Source organism: Tachyglossus aculeatus, chromosome 18, assembly GCF_015852505.1.
Source record: "Tachyglossus aculeatus isolate mTacAcu1 chromosome 18, mTacAcu1.pri, whole genome shotgun sequence".
NCBI lineage: Eukaryota > Metazoa > Chordata > Mammalia > Monotremata > Tachyglossidae > Tachyglossus > Tachyglossus aculeatus.
The window spans coordinates 35,297,335-35,323,040 of record NC_052083.1 but is presented as its reverse complement, the minus strand read 5'-3'; the positions used below and the strand labels follow the sequence as shown (position 1 = coordinate 35,323,040).

Here is a 25,706-nt window from a genome sequence, read left to right as displayed (position 1 = left end):
TGCCTTTCTAGGATTTTTATACTAGTGTTAAGATCCTGGATGCTATTTTGATTAGTTTATAGGACAATCTTACTTTCATCTGTTTTTAAATGTTAAAAAATAAACAGTTTTATCAATGGGTTTGGGCCATAAGTTAGCCTTTTGGAGAAGCTTTGGTTTTTACCGGCTGGAATCTCCCTATTTTTGATAACCCCACCACTTACTAGTGATTAATGCCAGCGTTAATAAGTGGTTGGTCACATCTCCACTCTAAATATCTGGATCTTCTCTCTAATGTCCTGATGATTTAAGCGGAAGAATCGCTAATGTACATTCTGTCTCTGAAACCCCCCGCCCCCAGCTCTAATGGGAAGGGGATTTTACTTCCCCCATCCACACGGCAATCAAGAAATGGTATGATTTTTTTCAAATAAAAACATTTAATATCAAGAGAATCACCTAGGGATCTCACCTTAACAGAGTTATAGAAAGCTTCAAACACACCAACACTTTTGGCACTAAGTTGTAGATTTACTGATCCTTCCATGGTTAATGAAATTCCTTGGTGTTGCACTGAATCTTTACAGGTTATGACCACCACACCAGACAGCATTTCCTGTCACGAGAAAAAGATGATGGTGAAATTCATCATCAGCGTCTTCCGTCTTCTGTCTCATTCATCTTGCTTGGTAGTACGTCCGGAACTAAAAAAACAAATCCTCAAAGTCAGTGCTACATTCATTCATTCATTTTCATTTATTTTTTAAAAGAACCATTCCGCTCACTCATCAATATTTAAATAATTATCAACTAGCAATATCAAAATCAACTATCAAAATCAGAACCTGGGGGAAACCTACGGCCATGACCACATGCTAAGTAAATCTGCATTTAACAGTGGCTTGCGAAATGCTCTCATAGAATCAAAACATCGGATTCCTCTTAGTTTCTTCCTGACCCACAGGCAAAAAATGGCTCCACGTTTCCACCTCTCCGCAGTATCTAGTGGCATACCAGATGCTTCCTGGGTAGATATGTTCATCAACCGACACCTCTGCAGTCTGATCAGAGCAAAAGCACGTAATAATAATAATAATAATAATAATAATAATAATAATAATAATAATAGCATTTATTGAGCGCTTACTATGTGCAAAGCACTGTTCTAAGTGCTGGGGAGGATACAAGGTGATCAGGTTGTCCCACGGGGGGCTCACAGCCTTCATCCCCATTTTCCAGATGAGGTAACTGAGGCACAGAGAAGTTAAGTGACTTGCCCGAAGTCACACAGCTGACAGTTGGCGGAGCCGGGACTTGAACCCATGACCTCTGACTCCAAAGCCCGTGCTCTTTCCACAGAGCCACGTGAAATAATCCACGTGAAATATGATGAACAGAACGAGGGGTACCTCTAATCCTGAGACGCTTAGATTCTGCCTCTACAGTACTGATTTTTAAAGGTATCTTTAGGTAATCACTTAAGATGTGTCACTGCAGAAGCTATTGAATGAAATGTAATAGCCCCTCACTGCCTGTCTTCTTTGCCCTCCCTGAGCATGGCCTAGTGGATAAAGCAGGGGTCTGGGGGCAGAAAGACTAGTCCCACTTGCCTGTTGTATGACCTTCTCTGTGCCTCAGTTTCCTCATCTGTAAAATGGGGATTAAGACTGTTGCGCTCCACATGGGATATGGACTGTGACCAACCCGCCACAGTCCTCCCTCCCTCCCTCTTCCCATCCGCCAAGCTACCTCTCTTCCTCCCTTCAAGGCCCTACTGAGAGCTCACCTCCTCCAGGAGGCCCTCCCAGACTGAGCCCCTTCCTTCCTCTCCCCCTCATCCCCCTCTCCTTCCCCCCCATCTTACCTCCTTCCCTTCCCCACTGCACCTGTATATATGTATATATGTTTGTACATATTTGTTACTCTATTTATTTATTTATTTCACTTGTCCCTATCTATTCTATTTATTTTATTAGTATGTTTGGTTTTGTTCTCTGTCTCCCCCTTTTAGACTGCGAGCCCACTGTTGGGTAGGGACTGTCTCTATATGTTGCCAACTTGGACTTCCCAAGCGCTTAGTACAGTGCTCTGCACACAGTAAGCGCTCAATAAATACGATTGATTGATTGATTCACTTCTCTGTTAGCCCACTTTTGGACTGTGAGCCCACTGTTGGGGTAGGGACCGTCTCTATATGTTGCCAACTTGGACTTCCCAAGCGCTTAGTACAGTGCTCTGCACACAGTAAGCGCTCAATAAATACGATTGATGATGATGTCGATGTTGTCTACCTTGTATCTACCCCAGTGTTTGTAGCACAGAGAAGGCGCTTAAAAAATACCATTAAAAAAAAGGTCCCCACCTAGGTATTCTTGCACCTGGTGGCAGATGTGTCCGCCTGGTTTTTTTCCCCAGAGTAGCATCTTCATCCCCCTTAAACGTGGTACTTCTAGGCCCCTCCCCTCTTTGCCCCTCTCCCCAGCGGGTGCATCCGTGGCCTACCTGGGATGGGGCACGGAGAGGAGAAGCACAATAAGCTGTAGGAACAGTGGTACAGGTAACAGTGGCTTTGACCACAGCCAGGGAAGTACTAACAATCTCCCCAGCTAGTCTGTAAGCTCTTTGAGGGCAGGGATCGTATTTTGTAACTAATGTACTCTCCCAGGGGCGTTGCACAGTATTGTTCACACACAAAGTTCTCAATAAATGCCACTAAGTGTTGGTGCCTCCTCCGGCATTTTCCTTTTCCAGACCGTGAGCCCACTGTTGGGTAGGGACCGTCTCTATATGTTGCCAACTTGTACTTCCCAAGCGCTTAGTACAGTGCTCTGCACACAGTAAGCGCTCAATAAATACGATTGAATGACTTTTCCTTTTTGACAAATTTCAGGGGACATGTTTGCCAACTCTGTTGTATTGTACTCTCCCAATCAATCAATCAATCAATCAATCGTATTTATTGAGCGCTTACTGTGTGCAGAGCGCTGTACTAAGTGCTTGGGAAGTCCAAGTTGGCAACATATAGAGACAGTCCCTACCCAACAGTGGGCTCACAGTCTAAAAGGGGGAGACAGAGAACAAAACCAAACATGCTAACAAAATAAAATAAATAGAATAGATATGTACAAGTAAAATAAATAAATAAGCACTAAGTATGGTGTTCTGCACACAGTAAGTGCTCAGTAAATATCACTGATTGATTGATTACCTTAAAGCAGTTCTTCGATGTCATACTGCTGGCCAAACCCCGATTCTGTTGATCTGATCGGGTTTCCCATTATCCTGAGTTTTTAAATCCCTGCGTCCCCGATAATATTCAAGACTTTTAAAAGAGGAATTATTTGTTGAAAAATAACCCAGGAAGAAAGCATAAATAATATAATTCCAAAATGCATTTCTTCTTTAAATACTTCTGTGATGCAGTGGCACATTTCACTAGGCAAAAGGAAAATAAGATCTGGAATTTTGAAAACTTTCAATTTTCATCACATCAGGCGTGAAAATCCCCATTGGCCACTCAGAATAGAAAAAACAAACAGTTTCTGCATTAGATGAATCTTCCGGGACAAAAGACGAAGGGACTGAAGTTATGTTTCTAAATGATGAACATTTGAAGTTATAAAAAAAAGAAAAGGCAGACATAAAAATGGTGGAGGCATCTCCATTTCTTGTAGGACTTGGGGAGGTGGGATTTAAGGTAATGGATTCTTCTCCCTTCTCTCCATTTAATCACACAAGGGTCATAGGAAAGTTTACTTGTAAAAAAATTGTTAAACTTTCAAAACAGTGTTCAAAATATTCCACCTAAACTTAATTAGTATTTAAACCTAGACCAGTACAAAGGCAACCTTACCTGTGCACCCCAAGGGAGGTAACTTACGAATCTATAGTATTCATAGTATAGTATAGTATCTATAGATAAACCTCATATGAGGTTTATCTGAGCATTTACATAGTGCAGTGGAAAGCGACGAGGCTTTCATTGCTATTTTCACGTTGCACTTGCTACCGAATCTTTTGGGAAAGGGTTTGGGTAGTCGTTGACTTAATTAATCCTAAAATAATTAACTGTACCTTGGTGTCTCTCAACTCGTGTACCTGGGGGGGAAGGAATGGATACATACACACCTTGAAAGTTAATGGCATAAATATTTGATGACCCAAGAGATAGATGTCATTTCTTTAATTAAGAAGCAACATGGTAGAAAGCAATTTGGCCTGCCGAACTGGAGCCCTTAAACCAGCCCATTCCTCCCATCTGGGGCAGGGCTGGGGTGTGGGCAGGGAATGCATCTACCAACTCTGTTATATCGTACTCTCCCAAGCGCTTAGTACAGTACTCTGCACGAAGCAAGCGTTAGGTAAATACAATTGCATTGATTGACATATTAGAACGACTCAACCTGATTCTCCTTGCATCTGAGAAGGCAAGCATGAGAAACAGCATGACCTTTTTTTTTTTAATTGCATTTATTAAGCTCTTACTGTGGGCCAAGCACTGTTCTAAGCGCTGGGGAGGTTACAAGGTGATCAGGTTGTCCCACAGGGGGCTCACAGTCTTCATCCCCATTTTACAGATGGGGTAACTGAGACACAGAGAAGTTAAGTGACTTGCCCACAGTCACACAGCTGACAAGTGGTGGAGCCGGGATTTGAACCCATGACCTCTGACTCCAAAGCCCGGGCTCTTTTCCACTGAGCCACGCTGCTATCCTTGTGGATAGAGTATGGGCTTGGGAGTCTGAAGGACCTGAGTTCTAATCCTGGCTCTGCCACAGGTCTGCCGTGTGACCCTGGGCAAGTCACTTCACTTCTCTGGGCCTCAGTTACCTCAACTGCAAAATGAGGATTAAGACTGTGAGCCCCATGTGGGACAAGGACTGTGTCCAACCCAATTGGTTAGAATGCGCAGCTTGGCTCAGTGGGAAAGAGCCTGGGCTTTGGAGTCGGAGGTCATGGGTTCAAATGCCAGCTCTGCCAATTAGCTGTGTGACTTTGGGCAAGTCACTTAACTTCTCTGGGCCTCAGTTCCCTCATCTGGAAAATGGGGATGCAGACTGTGAGCACCCCCGTGGGACAACCTGATCATCTTGTAACCTCTCCAGCGCTTAGAACAGTGCTTTGCACATAGTAAGCGCTTAATAAATGCCATTATTATTATTATTATTATTCTTATTCCCAGACCATGCTCCTTCCACTAGGCCACCCTGCTTTCCACTTGGGTAGACTGGGCTGCATGGATCTTGTGGAACAAACATGGGACTGACAGGGAGGAGCCCATAGGTGTCAGCCCTAAGGGAAGGATAGAAATATGGCTTTCAGAGTTGGTCTCCCACTCTTATTCATCCCAGGTCTCTCAAAGGACCTGAGACTTTCCAATGAGAGTTGAAAAGAAGCAAAATAGTGGCCCGTTAGTTATTTCAATCTTGCCCCTCAGTTCCCAGCTCAAGTAAAATCCCTACCCCCTCCTCGTCCATACCCTCCAAAGGAAAAGACAGCACATGTAGAAGGTGTTTACAGGCACTCATTAGATTGCACCTGGGCAATCTTGCTTAAAAAATACCATTGATCAATTGGATTTCTTCAGAACACAGCTTTTAAGTAGACCGTCTGCTACCCTTCTATCTAAAGAGCCATTTGCTTTTCCTAGATCATTCCTGCAATTTTGTCCCTCATTCTGAGGTTCCAAGAAGAAAGAGGAACAGTGCTTTGCACATAGTAAGCGCTTAATAAATGCCACCATTATTAAAGAGCTCTAAGCATCTCGACAAATGGGCTGTCTTTTTTCGGCATTCCCATCAAGGAGTTCTCTGAATCCATGAACCAAGAACCCAGTACGTTTTTCCCCAAGAACTATCCTGGGTTTGTAAGATCTCGTCCTTCCTCTCGAAAACTTCACAATGACCCACAATTGGTCTCAAGGAAAATCACAGGGCTACCTCAGATATATCATCATCATCAATCGTATTTATTGAGCGCTTACTATGTGCAGAGCACTGTACTAAGCGCTTGGGAAGTACAAGTTGGCAACATATAGAGACAGTCCCTACCCAACAGTGGGCTCACAGTCTAAAAGATATATCCCACTTGGGGATCTGGAGATCTTGATGGACTTTAAAAATCACTACCCAAGCCTCATAATAACAGTGTATGATATACTGTTAATTATTTACAGACATCCTATCTGATGCAGTCAGGATTTTGGTAACTCATGAAGGAGCACATGATGAGTCACTGAGCAGAGGGGGCAACAAAGGTACCTGCTGGAACCTTACTTAACCATTATGCCCTCTTAGTAGCACTTAGAGACACCTTTCAGCAAGGTCTCTCAGAAAAAAAAACAACCAGTACTGAAGGGGTTTCCTTTCGACAAACATCTTGTTTCTCCCTTCTCCCTACTTCTCTCCCCTGCGTAACAAATCTGCTTCCCAGCCTTCTTGATAAAATTGTTAAAACAAAATAATGTTGGATCGTCTCATCGTTAAGGGACCGACGTGTTCACGGTGAAGTGTTTACTGGCTACCAGCCTGCCACGTCACGGAGCAGGGGCCTAGCATTGGCACTCTTCTGAGGTCACTTAGGCCACCCTGAATGTAAAAATATTTTTGGGCACTTCACAATCAGCAGCTCAGTAGTAGTAGTGGGGGGGGGGGGGAATAACAACATCATGATTTTGTGATGAATAACAAAATCATGATGTTATTCAGATTCAAATTTGAGGTAGGACGGACGGCTGGTCTCTCTTTAATGACATTTCTGTAGAGGACTGAAATCATTAAGGCAACTTCCAAAAGTTTCGGACATTTCCAGGGGCTGTTTATGCACTGAAAGAAAGTGTGGGTCACTGTGTAATTACGAGCGAGGGGCCTCTGGTGTCAAGCTGACATCCTGCTGTGAACCACCCAGCCAGAATTTTGCAGGAAGAAGGTAGGTGCCCAGCCCCATGAAGCAACTCTAAATTATCTTTTCACTGGGCCTTTTTGGGGGGGATCTTTGACTCTCGGGATCTATTACGGATCTCCTGGCTGAATTTAGTTGTAAGTAAGTTGTATTATTGCTTCACTGTTCTGTTACTCTGTGTCCCGAAAATGGAAATGTACAAAACTTCAAAAGCTATCAAGTTCTCCCTGTTCCACTTTTTTGGGAACAATGTTTCACCTAACAAAAACACCATTTTCTTTAGACCAAATGAACAAAATGCTATATATGGCAGAATTCATTAGTGACACTTACTAGCAGTTAATCAAAAATGAAAAGCTCAAATGCACTACTGCCTGTTCTAGGTCCCGTCAAATAGTCTCCTCCGAACACTAAGTTCAAACCAATTACATTCTTCAGGGAAATTATTTCGCCAAGAAAATTTTATACCAAAGAAATCATGCAACAGATGATTCACTGTCTCTTTTCCTGTTGCACTTGTCAGGTTTCTTAGGGCTGAACTTGTTTAGTCTTTGAGGAGCAGTCTATGACTAAGGTTATGGGGAAAACTAAATTTAGAGTTTATTATAGAGGACTGATTTATGCTCAGGAATTCTAGACACGCTAACTGTGTGGCTGGAGATCAATTTTCAATCACCACTGCCTGAATTTACTAAATATTAAATACGGGAAGAAATAGTTTTTAGAACAAAGTAGATTAATGAGTTCACAGATCATCTGGGATTCTCTGAAATAGTTTTGGACTGGATTACTAACTACAGAATGTTTTATCTTGAGTCCTTGCATGCCAAAACATCTACAGCCTAGACTTGTTGTCTTCATAACTCATAATGAAAAATCCCTGGTGTCAGGTGTACTAAAAAATACTCATTATGGCATTATTTATGGTATTTATTAAGCACATTGTGTTAAAGGGAGAGGTACATATAAGATAATCATATCAAGCAAAGTCACTGGCTCCAAAGAGATTTTCAATCTAAGAGAGCAGAAAAGGAGGCATTTAAACCTCAGTTTACAGCTTAAGAAATTTAGGCCCAGGGAGGTTAAGGAACCCAGTTACTGACTGAGTCCCCTTTCCCTCAGCATTCTCCTTCTCCTCAATATCTCCCAACTAACCAAAAATACACCAAAAACCTGCCTCATCTTTTGTCACCTACTCAACCCACCTACTGAGAGCTCACCTCCTCCAGGAGGCCTTCCCAGACTGAGCCCCTTCCTTCCTCTCCCCCTCGTCCCCCTCTCCACCCCCCATCTTACCTCCTTCCCTTCCCCACAGCACCTGTATATATGTATATATGTTTGTACATATTTATTACTCTATTTATTTATTTATTTTACTTGTACATATCTATTTTATTTATTTTATTTTGTTAGTATGTTTGGTTTTGTTCTCTGTCTCCCCCTTTCAGACTGTGAGCCCACTGTTGGGTAGGGACTGTCTCTATATGTTGCCAACTCGGACTTCCCAAGCGCTTAGTACGGTGCTCTGCACACAGTAAGCGCTCAATAAATACGATTGATGATGATGAACCCATCAGAGGGGAGGTCCCCACATTGGGTTTCACTCTGGCACACAATGTCCTGCCTCTTCTCTTCGCGCTTAGTACAGTGCAAGCACTTAATACAGTGCTTTGCACGCAGTAAGTGCCCAATAAATACAATCGAATGAATGAATTCTTGCTCTACAGTTACTATCACCACTCCAGATCAGATTAGCAAACAAAAATCCAATCCAGATCCGTCTGTTTCTCTCCCTGGATTTTTCACGCCCTGGAAAGCCTCGCACCAATGCTTCTGCCGTGTTTCCCAGGATTTCCTACACAACAGGAGGAGAAATGCAGATTTTTCTCTACTGAGACCAAGTGATCTGGGGGATGACACCTCAGTAGCATATATGCTGTAGTTCGCACAAGAGGGAGCTGGTGCATTTGTGGAAGGACACAGCAAAGGGAGACCAAGGACAATTCCATCCTTGCCAGCCTGCTGCTGGTGAGAAAGCAGTGTGTTGTCGTCAGAAGAAGAAGATTTCTGAGGGAAAGGAACACAGGAATACTACTACTAATTACGGAGCACTCTTAAAACCAATGGACACCTTAGTTCTGGCCTTCTCTGGCCATACCATACGAGCCCACTTTTTCTTTTCCATGTCACAACTCTAGGGCAGACCATTTTCCATCCCTACATCTCGGTCCTCTATTTTTGCTCCACTTCCCTCCCGCTCGGCTGCGTCTCCTTCCGCACTTTTCCGAAGGTCGACGCTTTCCCCCAGTTGATGATGATGGCATTTATTAAGCGCTTACTATGTGCAAAGCACTGTTCTAAGCGCTGGGGAGGTTACAAGGTGATCAGGTTGTCCCACGGGGGGGCTCACATCTTAATCCCCATTTTACAGATGAGGTAACTGAGGCAAAGAGAAGTTAAGTGACTTGCCCGAAGCCACACAGCTGACAGGACTGTAGTTGACAGTTCATCATCATCATCAATCGTATTTATTGAGCGCTTACTATGTGCAGAGCACTGTACTAAGCGCTTGGGAAGTACAAATTGGCAACATATAGAAACAGTCCCTACCCAACAGGGGGCTCACAGTCTAAAAGGGGGAGACAGAGAACAAAACCAAACATACTAACAAAATAAAATAAATAGAATAGATATGTACAAATAAAATAAATAAATAAATAGAGTAAAAAATACGTACAAACATATATACATATATACAGGTGCTGACTCCTCCCATCCCACAACTTTCTGCAGATGCTTCTGGTGTTTCTGAAGCTTTCCCTGGTGGGTGTGCAATTCTGTATTTGTAAACTCACACAATGCCAACCCCACTCAACTGACCAATGCAAGAGAACCAGTGAGACCTAGTGGAAAGAACATGGGCCTAGAAGTCTTAGGACCTGGGTTCTAATCCTTATCTAATCCTTTGGGGAAAAGTCCAGGGAGATTATAAATGTTCTATTATCCAAAAGCTTTCTATTGAACTTGCCCTGTTGAATCCAGATGGATTTAAGCATTTTCATTCCTTCAAAACAGGGATTTTCTTTCAGTCAGTTTAGACCCTTTGATTTCGGACTGGGGACCTTTGTCTGCTGTTGTGACCCAGGGCAAGTCAGTTAACTTCTCTGTGCCTCAGTCTCACATCAGGTCATCCTGTCTGCTGCTGGAGTCACCTAATCATCCACTGCTGTTCCACTTTGTTCCCTGGATCTTTAAAACGTTTGTCTGCCCTCCCTGCTAGTAAGTGCCCCCTTCTATTCTCCGTCCCGCAAGCTGCTTGGGTGTCCTGACATCCTCACATCCCGACATCCTCACAGCCCACCTGCGAGGCGGCGTCACAGAAAACATCGCCTCAGTGCCGGTGAGCCCGAAAAACAACAATCTGGAACAGAAATCTTGAAACCTGGCAAGAAAAAGCTTTCCTCCACGCTTAATAAATCCATCATTGTTAGATATCATTCAGTTGTGGAGGGCTGAAGTAAAAAAAGGTCTCCAGTCCGAAATCAAAGGGTCTAAAATGACTGAAAGAAAATCCCTGTTTTGAAGGAATGAAAATGCTTAAATCAATCTGGATTCAACAGGCCAAGTTCAATAGAAAGCTTTGGGATAATAGAACATTTATGATCTCCCTGGACTTTTCCCCAAAGTCTTGATAAGCTTCCATTTCTGTCTTCTTATGGGGAAATCTGTTTGATTGCATTACCCCATTTACCCATTTGACACATAAAACTGCTTTATGAAGTCAAGGTTTCATAAAGACTTCCTTTTAACAAGGGATGGTAAGCCTCAAAAACTATTAATTTGATTCTCTCCACTGAACAGTTCACATTACAACAGACGAATACAAATAAGCACCCAATCACCTATTTCTGCAGGAGGCTTCTCACAACACATTGTAAAAATTTCCTGCATAAGCAATTACAGATTTGGAGACAAACTTAAAAAGCAAGTTCAAAGGACTCATAATTGCTGACCAAGTTCATGAACTACCTTGAGCCCTACATCATCAGAATCAAGGTAGTTGCTACCTTGTGCTAGATTTTCAGGAGGAAAATTATATAGAGCCCCTTCCCCCCATCATTTCTTGCAAGATGCTTCTCAAACCATCTGGCAGATGGCCCTAAAGGCGGCATACCTTGGCCCAAAGAACAGAACAAGAAATAGCACACTGAAATGAACTTAGGAATTCAAGTCAAAATGATTTCCTTAAACTGGGATTTCCCATGCACTGAGTAAGAGTATCTGGAACTCTTGAAGTTATAGAGGCTCAGGATTCAGTCAGTCAATCATATTTGAGTGCTTACTGTGTGCAGCGTATTGTACTAAGCACTTGGGAGAGTACAATATAACAATAAACAGACACATTCCCTGCCCACAACAAGTTTACAGTCTAGAGAGGGAGAAAGAGAGGATTCAGTTCTCCTTAACCAAAAGGTTCCTGAAAGCTCGCCGTCTGAATTGGATTCCCACTTTACTTCATTGTCAGGTGTTGGCGAGGAAGTATTAGTCATGACTTCTAAATTTCCTGGGACTGCCCCAAGGGACAGGTGATCTTTGGGAACTGCCAGGAATGGTGCTAACTTTCCACTGAAAGGGTTGAAATTATTTGAACATCATGAGTACTGAAAGGAGTTCCTTTGAGATTAGTTTCCTATAGTTTAGATGATAAAAAGCAGAAGTTTTATGACATTTCAGATCAAAAGGAAAAGACTGATGATAAGGCCTAGACTCCTTTGTTCAGGAATTTCTAATTATACTTCTGATCCTGCCACTCACTTGCCCTATGAACTCGGACAGGGATTTTAACCACTTCACATTTCAGTTTCCCTTGACTGCAAAGGCAGGATTTAATGCAATAAATTATAAACCATCCTTCCCGTCTCACAAGCCCGCAACCTTGGTGTCATCCTCGACTCCGCTCTCTCGTTCACCCCTCACATCCATGCCGTCACCAAAACCAGCCGGTCTCAGCTCCGCAACATTGCCAAGATCCGCCCTTTCCTCTCCATCCAAACCGCTACCCTGCTTGTTCAAGCGCTCATCCTATCCTGCCTGGATTACTGTATCAGCCTTCTCTCTGATCTCCCATCCTCGTGTCTCTCCCATCTTCAATCCATACTTCACGCCGCTGCCCGGATTGTCTTTGTCCAGAAACGCTCTGGGAATGTTACTCCCCTCCTCAAAAATCTCCAGTGGCTACCAATCCACCTGCGCATCAGGCAGAACCTCCTCATTTTCGGCTTCAAGGCTGTCCATCACCTCGCCCCCTCCTACCTCACCTCCCTTCTCTGCTTCTCCAGCCCAGCCCGCACCCTCCGCTCCTCTGCCGCTAATCTCACCGTACCTCGTTCTCGCCTGTCCTGCCGTCGACCCCCGGCCCACGTCATCCCCCGGGCCTGGAATGCCCTCCCTCTGCCCTTCCGCCAAGCTAGCTCTCTTCCTCCCTTCAAGGCCCTACTGAGAGCTCACCTCCTCCAGGAGGCCTTCCCAGACTGAGCCCCCTCCTTCCTCTCCCCCTCTCCATCCCCCTGCCTTACCTCCTTCCCCTCCCCACAGCCCCTGTATATAGGTATATATGTTTGTATGTATTTATAACTCTATTTTATTTGTACATATTTATTCTATTTATTTTATTTTGTTAATATGTTTTGTTTTGTTCTCTGTCTCCCCCTTCTAGACTCTGAGCCCACTGTTGGGTAGGGACCGTCTCTATATGTTGCCAACTTGTACTTCCCAAGCGCTTAGTACAGTGCTCTGCACACAGTAAGTGCACAATAAATACGATTGAATGAATGAATGAATAAACATAAAGAATGCTAAATGTGTGGCATATGGGTTTTTAAATGGAATCCAGGTCCAGAATCTTGGCTGTTTCTTCACTGAAGGGAAAATGACAAGCCACTAATCAGGAAAAGAATGATATTCAGAAACCAGCTTCCCCTACCCAAATGGCAAAGCAGAATTATAAACATAAATGCTACAAAGCCATTTATGAAAATCATAGGGAGATTTAACAAAACACAAGTATACCTCCCAAGCGGGGAAAAAAAGCCTCCCAAACCATAGGTGATTTTTATATACCGTGAAAAGCTACCCAGCTGGGTACACTGCCGCTTGACTATTTTTTCTACTTCCTCTGACCCAGGAAATCGGAGCCATCACTAGCTGGCTTTGATGACAGTGCCGGCCTCGTGAGACCGGGCGGCAGGAAAAACCACACTAACCATATGCACCGCAGGGAAGAGGAGGTGGTGACAACAACAAAAAGGAGGTCATAAGAGGCAGGAGGGCATGTAAGGGCTTGCAGAGGAGAAGAGATGGAAGTGGAGAGACGGCTTTGACTTAGATGAATAAAACTGGTTTTAACCTTTTAAATGTAAAGTCATAGAGTCATTCCTTTTAGAGGATCTACCTTAAATGTTGACTGAAATTCAATTATCAGTAAATAGGTTCTCTGATTGACCAAGTAGCAACACCTATTCCACCTATAACATCCCCACAGTACCGAGAGAGGAGAAAGGTGGCTGTGCCAAAGAGAGGAAAGCAACTGGATTTTTTAAGGTTGTGTGTTAAGCACTTACTATGTACCAGGCACTGTTCTAAGTGCTGGGGCAGATACAAGCTAATCAGGTCGGACACAGGCCGTGTCTTAAGTGGCGTGCACAATCTCAATCCCTTTTTCACGGACGAGGTAACTGAGGCACAGAAAAGTTAAGTGACTTGCCCAAGGTCACCCAGCAGACAAGTTGCAGAACTGGGATTAGAATCCGGGTCCTTCTTACTCACAGGCCCAGGCTCTATCAATCAATCGTATTTATTGAGCACTTACTGTGTGCAGAGCACTGTACTAAGCGCTTGGGAAGTACAAGTCGGCAACACATAGAGACAGTCCCTACCCAACAGCGGGCTCACAGTCTAGAAGGGGGAGACAGAGAACAAAACCAAACATGCTAACAAAATAAAATAAATAGAATAGATATGTACAAGATAAATAGAGTAATAAATATGTACAAACAAATATACATATATACAGTATACCCACTAGTCCACCCTGCTTCTTATGCTCTATCCACTAGACCGCCATGCTTCTCAGCATGAATGACATTCTATCTTAAGCTTTCATTTTTTGAGACCTTTAAATCAAAATATAATGATAATAATAATGATAGTTGTGTTGTTTGTTAAATGCTTACTACGTGCCAAGCACTGGCCCAAGCGCTGGGATAAATACAAGTTTATCTGGTCAGACCCAGTTCCTGTACCTGTTCCTCATGGGGCTCACAGTCTATGTAAGATAGAAAACAGGCATTGATATTCAAGATAGTAATGACAGTTTTCATGGGCCTTAGAAATAAGTAGTTGTGGTAGTCATCCCATATTAGAAAAGGGACAGTGACCCACAGAGAATATAAAGTGAATGATGGGACAAGGGCACTTAGGGATTCCAGCCTATCTGCCTTTGCCTCTATCCCTTATTTTTTCCCTCATTTATTAGAAGTATAAATCATACTGTTCCAGTCAAATCCCACTTTAAACTCACAGCACATCCCACCTTTCTAAATCCATAATGGTACCTTTTCTCAGAGGTCTCCTGCAGTGTATGGGAACATAGAGAAGAGGCAGAAATGGTGGAGATAGATATCTTGCCCCGCTCAAGGCCCTCCAGGAATGACCTTCATTTCACTTAAGGTCTGGGTGCACGGCCGGATTCTGTTTAATAGAGATGTTTTCTACTCAGAAGGAGAACAAGGATGGGAGAGAAGATAGACTTTTGAGCTGCTTCACATAAAGTATTTTGGGGATCCTAGGAGGTGAAAGACCCTACACAAACAGAGAACCGTCATCATTACTGGTTGGTGCACTCAATCAATCAATCAATCGTATTTATTGAGCGCTTACTGTGTGCAGAGCCCTGTACTAAGCGCTTGGGAAGTACAAGTTGGCAACATATAGAGACAGTCCCTACCCAACAGTGGGCTCACAGTCTTGAAGGTCACACTCAACCTCATACCCAACTGTTTGCACCTAATTTTACCTAAACCAAGTCTCTGTCGTTATTTCTTCTCAATTGACCAAGTAAACCTTCAATTTATTCTTTAAAAAAACCACAATAGTTAAGTACGTACAAAAAGCCCAAGTAAACTAAATGGAACTTCCCTGTAACCCTGCCAGCTTCTTCTGATACTCCTACCCCACCATCAGATGAAAGCTAACTCAGAAGGCAGGATTTTCGGCAATCATGTCAGAGTGGCAATATTCACTCATCTCCACCTTATCTAAGAGAGTCTTCGCTTGGAGTATTTCCTACTTTGAACAAAAATGCCTCAGCTCCAAGTAGAAATTCAAATCAGCCCAGTTAAGAAGATGGGTATGAAAACAAGCATAAGATTTGGACTAAGTGAATAAAACCCACTTTCAGAGTGGAGGACACGTTATGGAACAATAATGAGTGCATGAGAGAGAGAAAATAACCATTATTATAGTGATGCTCTTTGCACCACTATACTTAAGATTTGCCAGAGTTCCTATTATAAGGCACATTTTTTTCTGAGGCTTCTAACCCAGCTATAAAAACAAAATGTGGACAAAGTTAATGACCAAAAGTTTCGTCCCAATAATCACTGACAATTGTGCAAAATTTCTTTTAGTACATGTTTCCACTTGCCAAAAAGGCCCCTCCCATTATAACTTCAAGTACAATAATTTTGTTTAATAGGCCTCTGTTAAAGTGTTCCACTTTCTCAGAGGGTCTCCCATCCTCTTCAGCTCATCCCTACCCATAAGTCTAAATTGCTTAGGATGGTGGAATCGCTGCACCATGCTAGGAGAACCATTTTATCAGGGAACTGCAAAGCAGTGTGGCCTGATGGAAAGAGCATAGGTCTAGAACTCAGGAGACCTGGGTTCTAATCCTGCCTCTACCACTTGCCAGCTGTGTGACCTTGGGCAAATCACTGAGCATCTCAATGCTTCAGTTTCCTCACCTGTAAAATGGGATCCAAAATACACATTCTCCCTCTATTTACGACTCTGCGCTCAAGTGGGATAGGGATTGCTTCTGATCTGAATGTATTGTATCTACCACAGTGCAGGGCACACGGTGAGTGCGAATACCACAGTGATTAATTTTCTCATTTTATGTGAGCGGGTTGTGGAATAGGACATTCATTCATGCATATTCATTGAGCGCTTACTGTGTGCAGAGCACTGGACATAGAATGGCCAATGGCATTGTCTGTAGTTGGGCTCTTAAACTGCCAATTAACCAGCTGAAGCATAGTTTTTCTGGAATTCGGGGCAGCTATGCATCTCATGGCTCTCCAAAATTCCATTTAATTCTTAAAAATCCATGAGGAATTCATCAGATCAGTATCACAAAGAGGTAGCCCTTTAAGTGGCCAGCAAGGGTAGTTGGGGGGGGCACTGATCCTAATTCTAACACCTTGGGGCCAAGAACCTGGAAAACAGTTCAGTGTAAAACATGTGCTCTCTCTCCAACTTTTAGGGTATTTGTTAAGTGTTTACTATCTGCCATCATCATCATCATCATCAATCGTATTTATTGAGTGCTTACTATGTGCAGAGCACTGTAACTAAGCGCTTGGGAAGTACAAATTGGCAACATATAGAGACAGTCCCTACCCAACAGTGGGCTCACAGTCTAAAAGGGGGAGACAGAGAACAAAACCAAACATACTAACAAAATAAAATAAACAGAATAGATATGTACAAGTAAAATAAATAAATAAATAGAGTAATAAATATGTACAAGCATATATACATATATACAGGTGCTGTGGGGAAGGCAGTGGCAGGCACTGTTCTAAGTGCTGAGGTATATACAAACTAATCAGGATGGGCACAATCTATCTCCCACATGGGGCCTTAATCCCCATTATACAGATAAGGTCACTGAGGCCGAGAAGTTAAATGACTTGCCCAAAGTCACACAACAGACAAGTGGTGGAGTCCGGATCCTTCTGACACCCAGGCCCGAGCTCTATCCACTAGGTCACGCTGCTTCTCTTAATAGATTTAGTAGAAACCCTATTTAAAAAAAAAAATTCTGGCTTGGCCAAAGTGGAATTGAAAAATGAAAGGGCCAATTTACTAATAGGTCATCCAAAATAAGCACTTGAGGAGCCCCAAATGCTTCCCTGACTCAGGGCCTCAACAGCTGCAAGGCCAGCCCTTGCAGTGGTAGTTTAATCACGTCATGAAACCACACTGATCCCATTACAAGCAATCAGTGAACCCAACACTACCAAATACAGCAATCTGTAGGATATAATAATAATGGCATTAGCGCTTACTATGTGCAAAGCACTGTTCTAAGCGCTGGAATGGCAGGGGACAGCCAGATGGCAAAAAAGACAGGGCAAAGTTTCAAACCAAGGTACCTGAGCTGGTGCGTATTCTGAAAAGAAGAGTCAATCCATCCTTACCATGATGACATCTCAAGGGCTATAGCTGCTTTGGTGCCGGTCAAGGCCATGGGCTAAATCTCCCAATTCTCAGACAAAGTAGATTCACAAATTTTAGGCTATCAAGTACCAAAAGCGGCAGCTGCCTTGGTAGGGCTTCTAGAGGACTTTATTCCTGTTTGGGGACTCCACTAATCTAGATCTCTTGATTATTTGACTCCCTTCTTCCTTCCTTAGTTGGCCCTCTCCATATACCCAAAGAAAGGCTGGCAGTGATTTAAAGCAGGAAGTGTTTGATTTAGACTGTGGATAATAAGGCCTCAGTTGAGTAGCTGGCTGCGAGAGATGTAGCAGTATTAGGGAGGAAACAATAAGAAGAGAGACATTCTTTCTGAATTCCCTATTGCCCTAAGGCCAATTTAGAGAAACAAAGGAGATTCAAGGAAGGAAAGCTAAGTTTAGCACTCACAGATAATAATAATAATAATGGCATTTATTAAGCGTTTACTATGTGCAAAGCACTGTTCTAAGCGCTGGGGAGGTTACAAGGTGATCAGGTGTCCCACGTGAGGCTCACAGTCTTAATCCCCATTTTCCAGATGAGGTAATTGAGGCACAGAGAAGTGAAGTGACTTGCCCAAAGTCACACAGCTGACAATTGGTGGAGCCGGGATTTGAACCCATGACTTCTGACTCCAAAGCCCAGGCTCTTTTCCACTGAGCCACGCTGCTTCTCTAGAAAGTGATAGGCACTTTCATCATTGTAGTTACGTTGGGATAAAAAAAAAAAAATCTACAATTCAGATCAGACCCTAGAGTCTGATTTATCAAGGTTGATGTGCCCCTCTTTTTACCTGCTTATAATAAAATAAATAAATAATGGCATTTATTAAGCGCTTTCTATGTGCAAAGCACTGTTCTAAGCGCTGGGGAGGTTACAAGGTGATCAGGTTGCCCCTCGTGGGGCTCACAGATTTAATCCCCATTTTCCAGATGAGGTAACTGAGGCCCAGAGAAGTGAAGTGACTTGCCCAAAGTCACACAGCTGACAATTGGCGGAGCTGGAATTTGAACCCATGACCTCTGACTCCAAAGCCCGGGCTCTTTCCCGCTGAGCCACGCTGCTTCTAACCTCTGGGCCTCCATTTGGGATCAAAATTTTCACACCTGATACTACCCTGAATGTGGATTTTTTCTGTATTAGAGATTTTCAACTACCGATGAGAAAGGGATTTCTTAAAGCTTGAATTATTTTACCAGAAAGACATCTTATCCTTATACTACATTTCAAAGGCCCAAGGTACAAGGATGAAATCACATCCACACGGTACTGTTAATCTTGGAGCATAAGAATAAAAATAGTTGTAACAGTGTTTGTTAAGTACTATGTGCTAAGCACTGTACTAAGTGCTGGGGTAGATACAAAATAGTCAGGTCCCACACGGGGCTAGCAGCCTAAATAGGAGGGAGAACAGGTATTGAATCTCCATTTTACAGATGAGTGAACTGCTGCGCAGAGAAGTTAAGTGACTTGCTCAAGGGCACAGAGCATGAAGAGTCAAAACAGGTTTTAACCTAACCTGTCAAAAGCCAGTCTCTGCTGGCGTTTCTATAAACTAGATTTCTCTGGGTAACAACTCTTCCTTGGTTGGCTTTGGTATACATATTTTTTTTGAGGGTACAAATTTTAGTGCAGCCCAAAGTTAATGTTTTTAAAATATCTTCCATAAATCTCTGAAAATACAGGGATTGCACTGACAGTATTTTGCACACACACAAAAGGAAGTCTGCTGATGGAGTTATAGTGAGTTGCTCTATATCCCCACTCCCTCCCTCTGCCCTAACCCCTTCCCCTCCCCACTGCACTTGTGTATATTTGTACATATTTATTACTCTTTTTATTTTTATTAATGATGTGTATATATATATAATTCTAATTATTTTGATGGTATTGACACCTGTCTACTTGCTCTGTTTTGCTGTCTGTCTCCCGCTTCTAGACCGCGAGCCCACTGTTGGGTAGGGACTATCTCTATATGTTGCCGAATTGTCATTTTCAAGCACTTAGTACAGTGCTCTGCACACAGTAAGTGCTCAATAAATACGATTGAATGAATGAATATACCATATTTTCCTTTTTTTATCTGTAGATATCTTAAAGGGAAATTGAATGCCCATTAAAACACACAAGAGGGAAAATGCAAACGTTTAAGTTCTAGTGGTTAACATTTTCCCATCGCGTCTAAAGCTACATACTTGCAACCTGAGAGACCTGAACGTTACAGGCCCTGGTTAGGCTTTCTTAAACCACTGAATTGCATCAGTGTGTTTTTCCTGAGGATTTAAACTACGCTTTGCTTCCAAAATCGCAAAGACTGAAATCTCCCCACCCAGAACACATTCACATCAGGCCAACTATCCATCAGTTTAAACTCCTTTCAAACTATCAACAGGTTCAGCACCTTTTTTAAAAGGTGCTAAAGCTGGCAGTCTTGATGGTGGGGTTGGAAGGCTGGGGAACAAGTTTTTTGGTTTTTTTTTTAAATTTCAGTTCAATAGGGCAGCAGTGGAAAAGATTTAGGTGAAGCTTGGGAGCTTGACATAACGCTTATGCTGATGTATTCTTTTGCGGGGGGGGGGGTATTTGTTAAGAGCTTACTATATGACAGGCATTGTACTTCGAGCTAGGGTAGATCATCATCAATCGTATTTATTGAGCGCTTACTATGTGCAGAGCACTGTACTAAGCGCTTAGCACTGTACTAAGCAAATCAGTGAAGTGACTTGCCCAAGGTCACACAGCAGATATATAGTGGAGCTGGGATTAGACTGTGCCCAACCTGATTAACTGTATCTGCCCTAGTGCTTAGAACAGTACTTGGTGCATAGTAAGTGCTTAACAAGTACCCTAATCATTATTCTTATTATTATTCTTATTATTAATGACATCCAGTCCAACTGGGAGGCAGGCGTGAGAACATCTGCTCTCACACATAAAGTCCGCACCGGCTCAACTTAATGTTTTTGTGCTTTTCACAATGCTGCACTTTGCCAAAATGGATTAGTAATAATAATAATAATGATGGTATTTGTTAAGCTCTTACTATGTGTCAAGCGCCAAGTCTTCCTTATGTTAGCTGGCTACTGGTTGCCCAACGCCATCCCTAGGGGAGTACCTGGCCTGGGATATACCGCCCAGGGAAAGGGGTTGCTTTCAGGATCATTTGGGTGGGGGGAAAGGGGAGCTTTAAAAAGGAGAACTATTCATCGGTGCAGTAGTTTTGCTCCCTCAATTGATGGTCTTTATTGGGTGCCACTGGAGTGCACAGATCTGTAATAAGAACTTGGGAGAACCCATCACACAAAAGCAGTTTTGTTCCCCACATCCACTAAGCCATAGGGGACAATTTGGATTCACTTCTGGAATGAGTGGCTCTGACGCTCAAGTCAGGATGGCCGAGAACAGAGGCCCAGGGCAACTGTCCTAATCCTCCCGACTCTGAAGGTGGCACTGAGCATTAGATATTTAATATTTAAGTGTGAAATGAGAAAATAAACAAGGAATAAAATGAGATATCAAATATCACTTCTCCGTTTTATGCTTCCCATGAATTTCTCAAGTTATTTATCCAGTGAAGTTTTAAACTCGCTGCAGTTTCCTTGGAAAACTACTGCTCCAAGTTATATCAGCATCACAGGGAGAAAGAACTTTTTCCAGATTCATTCATTCAATCATATTTACTGAGCGCTTACTGTGTGCAGAGCACTGTACTAAGCGCTTGGGAAGTACAAGTTGGCAACAGATAACGATCTTTTTTTCCCCTCATTTCTCTAAGTTACTTTGTTTTGTCCCTCTGCTGCCATGGTGAGCTTACTCTTCAGTGACATATTGACCATTAACGCATTCCCTGTTTTCTTCTATTTGATGTAAACAATAGACTATTTTATTCTCTTCATTATTTCTCCCTTAATTAGCTTTTGTTTTTTAAACCTCCACTCAATATTTAGCCTGAGGAAGCCGGTATTTTTGAGAAAAATTGATTTATTTCCCTAAGTGGGTTTCACATTGCCTTTCATGGAATTGGCTTTCATGGAATTCTGGGTTACCGAACAACAAAAAAATAGCAACGGAAGATATCTTCCTTTTTCAAACCATCAGGGTATATTGGTATATCTCATCTTTGTTTATATACTTCACTGCAGGTGGGGATGATCATTTCACTCAATAGAAATCGCAATATGAGTTTCTTCCCCTGGTGTAATGTTATTTTAAGAGTGGAGTGCAGTGTGCCATACTAGAACCCTGCATTAATTGGATTTTCCCAGTTCTGTAACTGGAAGTCAGAACTGGATGAGGGTTTGGATTGCAGCCTGACCTACTGGATAGAACACAGTCCTGGGATTCAGATGGACCTGGGTTCTAATCCTAGTTCTGCCACTTGTCTACTGTGTGACCTTGGGTAAACCACCTCAGTGACCTCATCTGTAAAATGGGGATTGAGACTGAGAGACCCATGTGGAACGTGGATTGTGTCCAATCTGATTAGCTTGTATCTACTGAACACTATATATTCAGCATTTACTACAGTGCCTGGCACAAAGTGCTTACAGACAGAGAAAGAAAGAGAGAGAGAAAGAGAAAAAGAAAGAAGAAAGAAAGAAAGAAGACAGAGAAAGCGGGAGAAAGTGGGAGAGACAGCTGCTACACATGGTTTAGTCTCTTTGGGCTGTTGAGATTAAACTGGTAGCCCAGTTTATGGGCTGGTGGGGTGTGAAATATGAGCACATGATAAGTGTTCAATAAATACAATTGATTAACCAAGTATCAGTCATGTTCTATACCTTATTATATTATATATATACTATTATTATATATTATATTATACCTAGGTTAGGAATTCCCAAATTATATTGATTGATTAACTAGTCAAAGGACTTTGTCCGCCCAAACAGTAAGACAGCAGTTGTTCTCTACTCCCACGCTTCCTAATCCAGAAGACTACAGTACTACTTACTGGAGCAGCATGGCCTAGTGGCAAGAGCCCAGGCTTGGGAATCAAAGGACGTGGGTTCAAATTCCAATCAATCAATCAATCAATCGTATTTATTGAGCGCTTACTATGTGCAGAGCACTGTACTAAGCGCTTGGGAAGTACAAGTTGGCAACATATAGAGACAGTCCCTACCCAACAGTGGGCTCACAGTCTAAAAGTCAGAGAAGCAGCGTGGCTCAATGGAATAGAGCCTGGGCTTTGGAGTCAGAGGTCATGGGTTCAAATCCTGGCTCCACCAATTGTCAGCTGTGTGACTTTGGGCAAGTCACTTCACTTCTCCGGGCCTCAATTACCTCATCTGTAAAATGGGGATTAAGACTGTGAGCCCCCTGCGGGATAACCTGATCACCTTGTAACCTCCCCATGGCTTAGAACGGTGCTTTGCACATAGTAAGCGCTTAATAAATGCCATCATTATTATTATTATTAAAAGGGGGAGACGGAGAACAAAACCAAACATACTAACAAAATAAAATAAATAAAATAGATATGTGCCTAAATGTGTGCTTGGCACATAGGAGACATTTAACAACCACCATATAATGAACACTAAAATCCCAACATACTGACCAATACCATTATTATTATTATTAGATAGCAAGCGATTAATAAATGTTATCATCGTTATTAATGACAATAATCATATCATTATCACGGGGATATGATTATATCATTATAATATTATTATATTATAATATAATAATTATTATCATATTATAATATAATAATTGGGTTGGGACTGTCTCTATATGTTGCCAATTTGTACTTCCCAAGCGTTTGTACCAAGGGTTGCCTCAGTAGGTCTGTTACTACTATTAATAATACAATTAATAATACAATTAATAATAATTAATAATAATAGTACAGTGCTCTGCACATAGTAAGCACTCAATAAATACGATTAATGATGATGATGATGATCTTAAAAGCGCTTAGAACAGTGCTCAGCGCTTAGAACAGTGCTCTGCACATAGTAAGCGCTTAACAAATGCCATTATTATTATTATTATTATCATTATCATATTATAATAATCGTTATATTGTTATAATAATGCAATTATTATTATTATATTATAATAATGCAATGATCATCATTATATTATAATAATGTAAAAATTATCATTATATTATAATAATGTGATAATTATCATTATATTATAATGATGTGATAATTATCATTGTATTATAATAACGTGATGATAGTTATTATATTATAATAGTATAAAAATTATTATTATATTATAACGGAGCAGCTGGACGGGAAGCGCAGGGAGCCCGACGGGTGGGGGGGGGAGGGGGAACGGACACACACCGCGCCCCGGTGCGCATGCGCGCTCCGCCTCATTTTACCGCACACACACACACACACGCCACCCGGTGCGCATGCGCGCTCCGCCTCATTTTACCACACACACACACACACACACCGCCACCCGCGCCCCGGTGCGCATGCGCGCTCCGCCTCATTTCAGCACCCAGACACACCCAGACACCCCCCCCCCGCGCCCCGGTGCGCATGCGCGCTCCGCCTCATCTCAGCGCGCCAATTCTCCCGCCGCGAGCGCAGGCGGCGAGGTGTGGGGGGGGGGCAGGGGAGGAAGCCCACGCGCCTGCCCCACTCACCCCGGCGTGATACACCTTATTGGCTCTTTTGATCTTGATGTCCAGGGCGGTCCCCATCGCGCGCCCTCCGCGGCACTCCCGCGCGCGCGCGCGCACTCCGCCCCCCCTTTCCCGTCACGTGACCCGCCCTGCCGGCGCGAGCCCGGAGCCGCCGGCGCGAGGGCGCCCACGTGACCGGGCGGCGCGCGCTCTTTCCCGCCCCCGCCTCAGGCGACGCAGGCGCGGCCGTTCGTTCATTCATTCATTCAGTCAGTCATTCATTCAATCGTACTTAGTGAGCGCCTACTGTGTGCAATCAATCAATCAATCGTATTTATTGAGCGCTTACTGTGCGCAGAGCACTGTACTAAGCGCTTGGCAAGTCCAAGTCGGCAACATGTAGAGACAGTCCCTACCCAACAGTGGGCTCACAGTCTAAAAGGGGGAGACAGAGAACAAAACCAAACATACTAACAAAATAAAATAAATAGAATAATAATAATAATAATAATAATGGCATTTATTAAGCGCTTACTACGTGCAAAGCACTGTTCTAAGCACTGGGGAGGTTACAAGGTGATCAGGTTGTCCCAAGGGGGCTCGCAGTCTTAATCCCCATTTTACAGATGAGGGCACTGAGGCCCAGAGAAGTGAAGTGACTGGCCCAAAGTCACCCAGCTGACAAGTGGCGGAGGTGGGATTTGAACCCACGACCTCTGACTCCAAAGTCCGTGCTCTTGAGTAATAAATATGTACAAACATATACAGGTGCTGAGCGCCTACTGTGTGCAGAGCACTGTACTACTACTACTACTAATAATAATGATGGCATTTATTAAGCGCTTACTATGTGCAAAGCACTGTTCTAAGCGCTGGGGAGTTTACAAGGTGATCAGGTTGTCCCCCGGGGGGCTCACAGTCTTAATCCCCATTTTCCAGATGAGGTAACTGAGGCACAGAGAAGTGAAGTGACTTCCCCAAAGTCACACAGCTGACAAGTGGTGGAGCCGGGATTTGAACCCATGACCCCTGACTCCAAAGCCCGCGCTCTTTCCACTGAGCCACGCTGCTACTGCTGATGTTGCTGATTTGTGCTTCCCAAGCGCTTAGTACAGTGCTCTGCACACAGTAAACGCTCAATAAATACGATTGAATGAGTGACGTGGCTCTGCCAATTATCAGCTGTGTGACTTTGGGCAAGTCACTTCTCTGTGCCTCAGTTCCCTCATCTGTAAAATGGGGATTAAGACTGTGAGCCCCCCGTGGGACAACCTGATCGCCTTGTAACCACCCCAGCGCTCAGAATAGTGCTTTGCACATAGTAAGCACTTAACAAATGCCATCATTATTATTATTATGTGCAAAGCACTGTTCTAAGCGATGGGGTGGTTACATAATAAGCACTTAAATGCCATTATTATTATTATGTGCAAAGCACTGTTCTAAACGCTGGGGTAATGATGGCATTAAGTGCTTACATAAGCACTGGGGAGGTTACAAGGTGATCAGGTTGTCCCACGGGGGGCTCACAGTCTTAACCCCCATTTTCCAGATGAGGTAACCGAGGCACAGAGAAGTGAAGTGACCTGCCCAAAGTCACACAGCTGACAAGCGGCAGAGGGGGATTTGAACCCATGACCTCTGACTCCAAAGCCTGTGCTCTTTCCGCTGAGCCACTTTCCTCTTCTAGCACATAGTAAGCGCTTAA

General features: G+C 43.1%; 1 protein-coding gene across 1 annotated transcript in view; it reads right to left on the bottom strand.

Moving 5' to 3' along the window:
* VPS26C (VPS26 endosomal protein sorting factor C) overlaps positions 1-24,113 on the bottom strand; it is a 40,057-nt gene extending 15,944 nt beyond the window's left edge. The window contains exons 1-2 of the mRNA XM_038760679.1: positions 24,020-24,113; positions 452-595 (exon numbers count right to left, since the gene is read on the bottom strand). Coding sequence (XP_038616607.1) covers positions 452-595; positions 24,020-24,076 — 201 coding nt within the window. The 5' untranslated portion in view covers positions 24,077-24,113. The remainder of the gene's footprint in view (positions 1-451; positions 596-24,019) is intronic.
* Between the last annotated feature and the right edge of the window lie 1,593 nt (positions 24,114-25,706).